Source organism: Medicago sativa, chromosome 5, assembly GCF_051527215.1.
Source record: "Medicago sativa cultivar Bolivia chromosome 5, Bolivia_mono, whole genome shotgun sequence".
NCBI lineage: Eukaryota > Viridiplantae > Streptophyta > Magnoliopsida > Fabales > Fabaceae > Medicago > Medicago sativa.
This window is the reverse complement of record NC_140753.1, coordinates 6,518,458-6,529,553: the sequence shown is the minus strand read 5'-3', so window position 1 is coordinate 6,529,553 and position 11,096 is coordinate 6,518,458. Positions and strand designations below refer to the sequence as shown.

The 11,096-nt window shown below is 34.3% G+C and overlaps 2 protein-coding genes across 3 annotated transcripts; both read right to left on the bottom strand.

The window, feature by feature from the left end:
• Positions 1 to 2,258: 2,258 nt before the first annotated feature.
• Positions 2,259 to 4,237, bottom strand: LOC146919548 (Haloacid dehalogenase-like hydrolase (HAD) superfamily protein). 2 transcript variants are annotated; one of them, XM_085712987.1, is made up of 5 exons: positions 4,177 to 4,237; positions 3,465 to 3,582; positions 3,179 to 3,330; positions 2,826 to 3,087; positions 2,259 to 2,750 (listed from the first exon to the last, which is right to left on the bottom strand). In XM_085712987.1, the coding sequence occupies exons 1-5, from the start codon at positions 4,203 to 4,205 to the stop codon at positions 2,574 to 2,576; spliced, it is 738 nt and encodes a 245-aa protein (XP_085569113.1). In that variant the 5' UTR covers positions 4,206 to 4,237; the 3' UTR covers positions 2,259 to 2,573. The 2 variants fall into 2 exon arrangements, with proteins under 2 accessions (XP_085569113.1, XP_085569114.1); XM_085712988.1 differs by having other exon boundaries at positions 3,465 to 3,579.
• Positions 4,238 to 5,073: 836 nt separating this feature from the next.
• Positions 5,074 to 9,655, bottom strand: LOC146919547 (ras-related protein RABH1b). Its single transcript, XM_085712986.1, has 6 exons — positions 9,283 to 9,655; positions 8,002 to 8,072; positions 7,547 to 7,635; positions 6,862 to 6,973; positions 5,907 to 5,997; positions 5,074 to 5,534 (listed from the first exon to the last, which is right to left on the bottom strand). The coding sequence occupies exons 1-6, from the start codon at positions 9,397 to 9,399 to the stop codon at positions 5,391 to 5,393; spliced, it is 624 nt and encodes a 207-aa protein (XP_085569112.1). The 5' UTR covers positions 9,400 to 9,655; the 3' UTR covers positions 5,074 to 5,390.
• Between the last annotated feature and the right edge of the window lie 1,441 nt (positions 9,656 to 11,096).

Sequence of the window (11,096 nt, the reverse complement as noted above, 5' to 3'; positions counted from 1 at the left end):
AGACAAGTTCATGCTTTCTCATCTGGAGATAGATTAGATCCACAGTCCACTAGCAGAAGAAATGTTGCTACAAAATTGAGGAAGAAAACAATATCTTTAGCCCAACACTTATACATAAAGGGGATTTTTTGACACAAATATGTCACTGTTAGATGATAACTGACAAGGCAACATCTTTGTTATTTCACTAAGATTTTCCTCGTTATTGCTATTATCAGAAATCTGGGCTGAAAATCTTTAAACCAACACGAAAACTTGTTGCTTAGGTAAAAATTAGACGACTCTCGAATTCTCACTTGCCTGTCAACAAACTAAAAACTAGTAAAGCATTCAAGACAGTAGTTTATTTCTGCTATGATTGGTAAAATACTAAAATAGGTTGGAACAATAACAAAACCTATGTCAAATTCTCCACCTTCTAAAGCCGTATCTATCTATATCTATATATTTTATACAATTGGCAAGCTCTGCAACCGCCAACCATAGTATCATTTCCCTCCCATGTATATTCCTGTCTAAGTCCTTTTATTTGTTTCAGTTTCTCTGCACATGCAATGTGGCCATTGGTTTTACGTGGTGCACTGTTTCTGATATGGAACAATTTCCAAATAACATATCATCATTGCTACTCGACATTAATATTATAAATACCGAGATAGCTTCAGTCATTTACATTCATCATCTCAATTATTTATTAAGCTATTCTACTCTAATTCTTGGACAATGATAGTGCTCTCCAGTCAGTTTGATATTTTTAACATCTCACTTTTCTCTAAAGTCTGTAATTGTTGCTATGATCTGTAACTGTTTGCTTCTATTGATATCTCTTCACCATTTTTGTATGTGCATCACACTTATTATCATTATGCAGTAGTATATTTGTTAACAAAAATGACATTTTATTGATAAGCTATTATTCTTTAGGCCATTCAAATGAATGAGTTATACTTCTTCGGAATATTTATAACAGTCAAATTGATAGGTCTGATAGTATCAGCATTAATGGCCACAGTTCCTTTTTTTTTTTTATGAACACTGAACACAACTTACATGCTGATGCAATTGCTTTTAAAATAAATTTGAAGTATCAAACCTACCTGATGATGAGAACGACCGTGATGCACATATCAAAAAACATGTTGAAAGCTGCCACAAACTATGGTGATTGAATGAAAGGCGTCCTAATGGAAGCCGCCACAAACTGTGGTGTCTGACTCTAACATAGATACAACTTTCTTCACAAATTGAAGCTACACTTTTGGTTTCTGTGTTCGCAGTGAGAAGGGTGCCTTTTACGCAACATCGCAATTTTATGTTTTGTATTTCATAAAGGATTGTGAATCTAAAATATATGATATGATCGTATAACTATGTTTAAACTTTCCCGTGGTTATAACTTTTGGAATAGTTAATAGTTATTTTGGCTTCACCTTCATGAACTTTGAAACCTAATTTCCTAAATTGCATGATTAAGAATTAGTGTCATACATATTGCCTTGTTGCACTGTAGGACTTCTCTTATTTGTTTACCTCTCCAAGTTTTCATCTAATTCATGCATTATACTTAATTTATCTTTTCGTTTATATTGATGAACATCAATTGTTGCTCAACCTAAAGTTGCCAACTCTGTGGATAGTCATCACCCGGTTAAGGATCCTTCAGCACTTCGATTGAAAAGAATCTAATTTGAAAATATGTCACCATGTTAATTTTCTCAAAAGAATCTAATCATACCAAAACATACCCTCTATGTATCTATTCTACCATTTCGCACATTTCATTAAATGTCAAAATAAAAAGAGAACAATATGGTAGCACCATATTCAACCTCTACAAGCCTAGAATCACACCATAACCTAAAGAAATAAAAGTTATGTTTTGTATTTCATAAAGGATGCTTACAGTTCCCTGCTTCCACACATTGCAATTGGTGAATCTACCCCTTCCGTGGCTCTTGATCTTAGATTTGGAAACAATTAACATTTAAATAGATTGTAGTTGATCTTTACAAAACAACAAATATTAAAATATCAATAAAAATTATTTAAAATTAATTTAATTGAATCACAAATATTAAACTTTTTTGAAACGTCAAACTTTAGTTGTGTCTGAGTGTTTCTTTGCGCAAAACAAAAAGTACATGGCATAAAGGGTATTGTAAATTGTATTTATCATCGCATTGCTTTGTTCGCTGTGTACGCATATCAAATACTCCTGGCATTGAGCATTGAACATCAGAAAACATACGGACAAAAAGTTGGGCAAAAATCATAATCTATAAAGTATAAAGAATAATGGAAGAGTATTGAATGAAATCCCTCCCTTCCTCCCTCACTCTCTCTCACATGTATTGCAATTCCTTGGCATTGACCTTCATTGCCAACTATCACATTATTACAAAATACAAATAAAACTAATGTTTGCTCAATTTCAAAGCAACACTGATTATGGACTAGTATAATAATATCACCCCCTGCAACAAAATTATACAGGTAATCTGGTGAATTTAATATGAAAGCTGCTACTTGTTTTTACCAAGAAATTATGCCGGTCGCACTAGTAATTCAAAATTTTAATGAGAACCGGACTTGTCAAGTTCTTCCAATGCTGCCCACAATTTTGGATCATCATAATCCTTTATCAGAAAGGCAGGCTTTGCTCCCATCAGTAAATCCTCTGGGTTTCGGGTAGATATACCAATAACAGGCATCCCAGCAGCGACTCCTGCTTTGATTCCTGAAACAGAATCCTGCAACGACAAAACAGGTCCGTCAGAAGCAGAATAAGAACAAATTATCTAAGGCATAGAGAAGAAAACACAGACCTCAAATATAAATGTGTGATCCTTAGATGCTTTGAGAGCTTCAAGACCTTTCAAGTAGGGTTCTGGATGAGGCTTGGCATGTTCACATTCATCACCAATAATAACAGCATGAAAGAAATCTGAGAGACCAAGTTTTGAGAGAATGAGTTCTGCATTTGGTCTTGGAGCATTGGTAACTGCAGCTCGCTTCAATCCACGATCTTCAATCCATTTCCTCACTTTATCAAGGCCATTTAACGGCTTCAGTTGCTCAGCTGCTAATCTAGATAGTCCATCATCAAGGAAATATGTTTCAGAATCTTGAAATTTAGCACAATGGGGATATAGTTCGGGGGGAGGTGAGTAGGGTTTACCTCCGAAACATGGCTTCCTTATCTTCTACAAACTTTAAACCTCGTTCCCGATCACCAGGGAAGAGATCCAAGGCAATGTCATCATTGTGCTTGCCAGCAACGGTCGCAATAAAAAATTCCTCTGTTATAGGATTACCTCCATTGAAACCAATCTGACAACCACCAACATTTGTTAATTTCTAATAGCTATTGATCATGTCCTTAGTCATATGCCAATTTATAATTCAATAAAAAGAGTATAGTGATAAATACTATAATATCTATTTGGCTTGAAAAGAAACAGCACCTCTTGAAGCATTTCACGAAAAGCATAATAGTGGATTGGGTCAGAATCACAAAGAGTTCCGTCTATATCAAACAGCACTGCTTCAATTGGAGCAAGTTTGGTAAGAGAACTCTTGCTGCTGACACAACATGAAAGTAATGGGTGACAAGTCGAGTAAATGATAAAACGAGAAATGCTCTATATAATGAATCAACTCATGTCATGAACCGGTTAGCACAAAGATTTTAAGTTTATCGGTGAAAGCAAGTGAATGATTTCAAGAAAGTTCCCTTTGGAATAAAGTATGGATAGATTCGAGGCCTACCTTACTTGCTTTGAAGTTCATATTTTGTATAAAAGAATGGAGATAACAAGGACAGAACTCTAGACTATATGGCCATGAAGGTTCTATGCCTCGAATGCCATCTTATAAAGACACCAACGGCAATATATCTATAGCAACTTAATTGATCGATCTCACAGTTAACATTAACACTAAATATATTTTGAGGTAGTTAGCAGAAGAAAGTGTGAATGGTTCACTGCAGATCCCTAAATTGGGTGCATCTTCAATTTTGATCTTTAAGAGTGCGAGGAATCTAGCATGAAATAATCTTATTATCATGAAAAATAGGAATAATAACGATAGAATGATTAGTAAATCAATGAATGATGATGATGATGATCTTGTTGTAATTCGAAAATGAAATCAAGAATATGAAGGAAGCGTTACCTTTCGACGGAATTCTCGGAAGTAGCCATAGTTTAGCTTCGTGTGTGGTGAATGAATGAATGAATGAATGAGAGAGGTTAGGTAGTTATTATACTTTACCACGACGAATGGAATCCGCCAAAGAATCAAATTCACATGCCGCATATGCCGCCACCCACTTATTCTTTTACTTTAATATTTATTTATTTTTCATAATTTGTCTGCGGAGGACAAAATTATAGACTAGCAGTGTAGAGCCAAAAAGCCAAAAGTGAGGAACTCTTGTTTGAATTTTTATCTTTTGAACAATTTTTAACCAGATTTTATTTGGAATAATTCTTAGCCGAAATACACATCCTCACATGGTTAAATTGTAATTTGTTTCCTTTGGACTTTTGGCCCTCTTTTCAATAAAAAATAAATAAGTGTAGCATATATGAGACTCATAATCACATGTGTTCTGTTTTGATGAATTTGAAACTCATAATCACTCGTTTTTCTCATTATGTAGTGAAGTGAAAGATATATAGAATGTCTATCTTTAATTGGCTTGGCTAGAATCCGTCGAGATGGGTATGAGGAGATGGAGAATTTTATGTCATTTAACTCAATTGTATAAGGAAACAAGAATCACAAGGTATCATATTCAACTTGGTGGTGTATTTGGTTGGAGAGAAACAATATCATATTCAACGGTAAGTTGGTCAATCTGAATGATGTGATCGATAGTATCAAGAGAGAATATCATTGGTTTGACTCATTTAATAGATGGCGGAGACATTTTATATCGGTGCAGCAGTCCTCATTCTTGTATTCAAAGCTTGTAAAAATCTAAAACACTATAGAACCTTTACACACGTACAGTTCAAAACAAATAAAATGAAGCATAAAGATCAAAGAGCACTAAGATAAGGCACATTCGGCAAGAACATCCACCAGACTGAGATTGAGACTCATGGCAGCTAGAAGATTTTAGGTTCACATCAACCATATCTTCTCAGAGAGTGCAATGAACATAATCCAATGTCAAATTTGACAATTTTAATACAATAGTACATTATCGCGGCATAACCATAACCAACTATCAGAATTTTACTACAAACAACTTCTATCAAACCCTCCCTCACACAGCTAAAGTAATCTTTGAATTTTTCATTTAATAGAGAAACCTACATAGAGCAAAAAAGCACAACACATAATGGTACACGGCAACACAAGTACAAGATAAAGTGTGTTCAACAAGAACATCCACTTGATTGAGTTTGAGATTGAGCATTCCCAGATGAAGACTTTAAGTTTACATCAACCAAGTCTTCTTGTTTTGCAGAAGATAGTGTTTCCATTCCAGGTAATGCAGCAGCAATTTTCCGAAAAAGGGCCTGTAAAGATGTCCAAAAAAGTATTAGAACAAAATAAGATTGACATTAGTTATCTCCCTGATAGAAAAGAAAAAAAATGATGCAGAAGAATGATCATGGATTGAGACTGAATTGGCAAATGCAAGCAAAATGAATTTTCTAGATTGAAGAACACTGCTGGAGTGAAAATCACTAAAACTATAACAAGTAGAGAGTCGATAATAAGAGGTCCAAATAAGTAGAAACAGAATCCAATCTCATAATTTTGTATAATTCACTTCATTTTGGTGGAAACAGATAATTTACTGAATACATATGGAAAGAGGGAGAAAAGGGAAACAGAGCGATTACTGCAGATGTATGGAAAGAGGGAAAAAAGTGAGCCCAGGTTACCTTAATATTAAATCCAGCTTTGGCGCTAGTTTCAATAAACATGACATTGAGCTCACGTGCTTTTGCTTCCCCGTCCTCTATGGAGACTTGTCTGCAGACTCGCACAAAGAAAATTAAGTAAAACCGAACAGTTAGTTTCAGATTGTTAGTAACAATAGCACACATCTCCATAAATATACAGCAAGCAGTAACTATGCATGTAAAACATCTTTAGGGTCAAGTTAGCACAGAAAAAAACTGAGAACTCTTTCAAACATGAAATGAAACTAGATTAAGGCTTTTCACCGATGATCAAGACTGTCTTCTATGACAGGATTCAGGATTAGGATCAACCTGCATGCAATGCACCATTTTAGAATTTAACTGTCAAGCAACATCCTAATTTCTTAGTATGGTCTCCAAGATAGGCCAACTAGCCATATCTAGTTTAAGCTGTAACCAAGAACGGAAACAGGACCCGGCTAAATGGAGTACATGTGAAAAGATGGAGAAAACATGCATTTTGGCAGTCAAGTAGTAAGCATGCCTACATCCCATGCTAGAGAATCTTGCCTTGGTAGAAAAGGAAATAAGAATTATCAATTCAAAGTAGTTTTCCAACTCCAAACCCAACAATTTATTTATTTTGAACAACTTATATGTGTGCAGTGGCAAGTACTTATTCATATGTCAGATGTCAAGGGTAATTGGATAATATACAGGAGAAAAGAGTGCAATGGAAAGAACCAAGGAAAATCAGCAAGTGCAATCAGTCTGAAAATTTCCAAAGCGATTCCGATCACAATTTAATAATTCTCAGCAAAAACAGTTGTGGTTTCAGAAAAACTAGCCAAACAAGTGTTTAATTAGGTTCTTATGCAGGTATGGTTAATAATTCCTATTTGTAATTATCTTTACCAATAGTTCCTAATTTTAATTCTAGCTTAAATCATTATTTTCATTCATGGCACATTACCTCTTTTCAACGAGATCAGTTTTGTTCCCAACAAGAACAATAATGACATCACTGCCCCTCTCTGTTCGCACCTCTTCAATCCACTTTGTTGTATTTAGGAAAGTCTGCCGGCCTGTCCAACAAGAACAGGTTTATCAGAAAGTGTTATTAACAAAGATTTTAACAGACATTAGGACAATGCATCATTCATTCACACTATAGAAGGAGTGATCGTGAATGGAGCTTCGGTGTCATGGTTTGTTGTAGAGTAGAGGGTTGGTTATAAACAGAGTTAAAGAGCTAATGCACTTTATCATTATGCTCCTTTCCTTAGGATATGTTTAGGAGATGGGTTTTGCAGAGCTAATTCTATTCAAAAAAATGAAGGAGTAACATCTTAGAAACATTTTGTAGCTTCCTTAATTTAAAATAGAAAAATAAGTCCTTCCTCCTCTCCCCACCAAGACCCTCCATCCAAACATATTCTAAGGTATAATGGCATCCTACTGCAACAGCTCACAGAATTTGAAATAATGTTAAGTTTGCAGGTTTACTATCAAAATGTTAAAAACCAATAAGAAGCTAAATTAGCAGCTTCGATCAGATTAACAACTGCTAAGAAGCAAAAGATGTGTCCAACCAAAAAGATTGTGTGTAAGTACAATACAATACTAGGTGAAAGGAAAACAAGCCCCAAACAACTTACTTGCAACATCATATACAATAACGGCTACGGATGAGTCTCTGATGTAGCTTGGAATAAGACTTCTAAATCTTTCCTGTCCAGCTGTATCCCTATCAGAACAAAATGAAAGGATGAACAGTTCAAAACCAGAATCCAAAAACAAAGTAAAAAAATAAAAATATTAAAAAAATAAACTTCAGCACCAAAAATATAAGTACTGATGTAGAAACTAAATGTTTATTAGATAAACACTTTTTTTGAAGAAGCTAAATTAGCCTACCCAAATTGGCACCAGGGAGAATCGAATCGAACCTGAGACCTTGAGGAGGAGCACACTCCAAGGTCCCAAGCCAACACCAACAAGCCAAACCAAGTGGGATTAGTTAAACACTTGTTAACTTCAGTACAGGATACTGAGGAATATTTTGCTATCATGTTTATAGTACGAGATGTTGATCTAGTATATTAATTCTTACCACAACTGTAGTCGAACAGTTCGATCTTCAAGATACATAGTTTTTGACAGAAAATCAATACCGATTGTTGCCTGTATGAAAAGAATAAAATCATAATAAGTTAAGGAGCTTATCTACTGATATAAGCATTTGTATGTTTGCTAAGAATAACTTATGAAACAGGTTATAACATTTCCATGAGCTATTTTTAGTTTATCTCCATAAGCTCTCCATGATAGGTTAAAAAGGAGCTTATTTATAACTTACATGAAAACAGTTTGACTTGATTTTAACTTTTGTTAGACTTAAGTATTTATATGATAAGTGCTTAATTAAGTTGTTTATGGAAACAGGATACTTGTTCCGGACTGAGCAAATGGTCGGGCCAATTTTAAATATCGGCCCAATGCAACATTGGGCCATCCACTCTTTGTACACCCCTGTGAGGGTCGCAACAATCAGGGAGACCAATTCAAACTGAATTGCCACATCACCCATGTTGCTCCTAAAATCTCGCTCAACATTACGATCTCTGCGGATCCATAACCGTTGAGAGGCACAGTGTGCCACTAACAACGGCTCTTGCGCCTCCTCACTATATAAAGGGGACTCTTCACAATCCCCAAAGGTACGATTCGATTCAACCATAAACCCCCTTTCTCCGCATTTTAGTGACATGAGCAGTCGGAGTGTCTGCACTATGCAGGTACACACCCCCGCCGTTCCAGAGGTCACAAAGATTCAAAACCACCACATTGGACGCCATTCATCTGATCAGGTTAGATCAATACTAAAAAGTAATTCGAATCTGAACTTATTAAACTGGATTATTACAAGCATACCATGCAAACACTGCATAGTGTACACATAATAGTAAAAAAAAAAAAATCCAAAACGAATTTGTGCAGAAAGCAACAACTCAGTGAAATAGATTTTGGCATACAATCTCCAAGGGTGATTCACTTTGGAGATTGAATGCTAAATCAAGGTATTTGATGTCACTGCAAATCGCATCAGGCGTATTTAACAGTAAAATTGTGCATTTTTCAGGATCATAACACGACCGCGATTTCAAATCCTATATGGATCAAATTATAAGAGAATGAAAGATATAAAAAAGAGTTTGAGCAGTTATTCATTTTTGTTATTAAGTTCCAGTCAGGCGTTTTTGGTCAAGTAGAGTCAAATCCAACATTATGAATACTATACTATAATAAATGGAAAATGTTATTCAAAAAGAGGGACGCAAGTGAATCCAATAAAATCAAATCATATTGAGAAATGAATGAATATTGAAGATACCTGATAGGTGTTGTCGAATTTATCGTACATGAAGCGAGTGATGATGCTGGTTTTACCAACGGATTGGTCACCCAAGAACACCAGTTTGTACTTCGCCAAAGCTGATACTGGCGCCATTTTCAAATCAAATTATTATAACAGAAAAAGAGAGAGAATGAATCCGAAGAAGAAGAAGAAGAAGAAGAAGGCGAGAAAAACTCCTTCTTCCTGGATCGGGGTTGAGTGATTGACGGGAGCAATACGGAGAGGGGAGAGAGAGAGAGAGAGAGAAATTGAGATTTAGCCATTTCAGTTTACACGTTATATTTAACTTGCAACCAGCTCCATCGACACTTCCAAGATTTGATTTGGAGAAAAGAAAACAACTATTGTTATTATTTTATTTTCTTGTCAAAATTTTTTTTTTAAATAATAACTGACAAAGGATTTGAGTCTTTAAACATGTGGTCAGTGGTTCGTGAGTATGAAAAGTATTTAGTTAGGAGAGAAGAGTTCATCTCGTGTGTCCCACACATTTTCTAACAGATATTAGTCACAATATTAAAAAAAAAAAAGTTTCATATCAATATCACGATAAAAAAATAAAAATAAAAACTTCTCAACTTAGGAGCGAATCTTGCATTCACCGACAAGTGAGAAGTGTAAGTTTGAAGTTGTACACCTCCACTAAATTTTTTAAAAAAAAAGATCTGACAATTGTGTTTGTGAGTTTTAGATAATTTTCGTCTACGGACCCAGACAAAATTGCATTTAATAATTTGTGTTTTCTTTTGTCAAAAATAAGAATAATTTGTGTTTTCTACTATTATAAATGTAAAGTAATATAATGTCACCTTGATAGTAGTGCACATTGTATTAATTAGGCCAAATATCTCTTTTATTCCTTTAAATTTGACAAAAACACTGTGTTAGTCCTTTAAGTTTTTTAAGTTTAAAATAAGCTTTTAAGATTTTTTAAGTTTCAATTAGGTCTTTAAGTTGTTAATTTAATCCATTTATTTGAAGTTTTTAAGTTTCAAATATGTCCTTAAAAGAGAAACTGTGTATAAAATTAACAACTTAAAGAAAATATTTAGAACTTAAAAAACTTCAAGAACTAATTTGATATTTTTGTCAAACTCAAAAGACAAAAAGATGTATTTGACCTATTAATTAAAGTCTGAGTATTCTGAAGATAGTTCAATTAGTAGAGACATCATATTATATATGTAGGATTGAGATTTGAACTTTGGATTCTCCACTTATTCACATTAAGATTTATTTTTATATGATCCATCGCTAATGATTTTTTGTTTTTGATTTTTGTTTTGACAAACTAATTTGTTTATAAATAATGGAGAATATTAAACAGAGACATAGGTTAAACATTAAAAAAATAGTTTTTATTACAAAATGATGTAATCATTACTATCTCTATTCTTTTTTAATGGTTAGGGAAAATTACACTCACCTCCCTTGAGGTTTATTAAAACGACACTAACATGCCCTCTAGTTTCAAAATTTACACTAACCTCCCTTAAGTTCTTATATAATAGACAAGCACATCCCTTGTTTGTTAACACCGTTAACTTTCCGTTAATTTCTTTAAAGAATTTTCCATTAATATTTAACGGATGTTCTTCAATATTGTTTTAGTTTTCCCCCTCTCCGGTGATCCTGTTCATGTTCATTCTTCCACCGAAAGCTACTTTTGATATTTTCCTTTATATTGTTGAGGCTTTTCACCTGGCATTTTTTTTTGTCAAATTTCCCACTGCTAGTTGCGGCAGTTGGGGAAATTCCTGCCACAGTACCCAATTTATCCTTGGTAACCT

What these genes read in the sequence shown, in the direction of transcription:
- LOC146919548 (XM_085712987.1), bottom strand. Translation starts at nt 4,205, where the DNA reads ATGGCTACTTCCGAGAATTCCGTCGAAAG. An exon ending in TCCGAGAATTCCGTCGAAAG is followed by an intron (nt 3,583 to 4,176) that starts GTAACGCTTCCT and finishes ATGTTGTGTCAG; the next exon opens with CAGCAAGAGTTCTCTTACCA. An exon ending in ATCACACATTTATATTTGAG is followed by an intron (nt 2,751 to 2,825) that starts GTCTGTGTTTTC and finishes TTGTCGTTGCAG; the next exon opens with GATTCTGTTTCAGGAATCAA.
- LOC146919547 (XM_085712986.1), bottom strand. Translation starts at nt 9,399, where the DNA reads ATGGCGCCAGTATCAGCTTTGGCGAAGTACAAACTGGTGTTCTTGGGT. An exon ending in ACTGTTCGACTACAGTTGTG is followed by an intron (nt 7,636 to 8,001) that starts GTAAGAATTAAT and finishes TTGTTCTGATAG; the next exon opens with GGATACAGCTGGACAGGAAA. An exon ending in TATTGTATATGATGTTGCAA is followed by an intron (nt 6,974 to 7,546) that starts GTAAGTTGTTTG and finishes CTTGTTGGACAG; the next exon opens with GCCGGCAGACTTTCCTAAAT.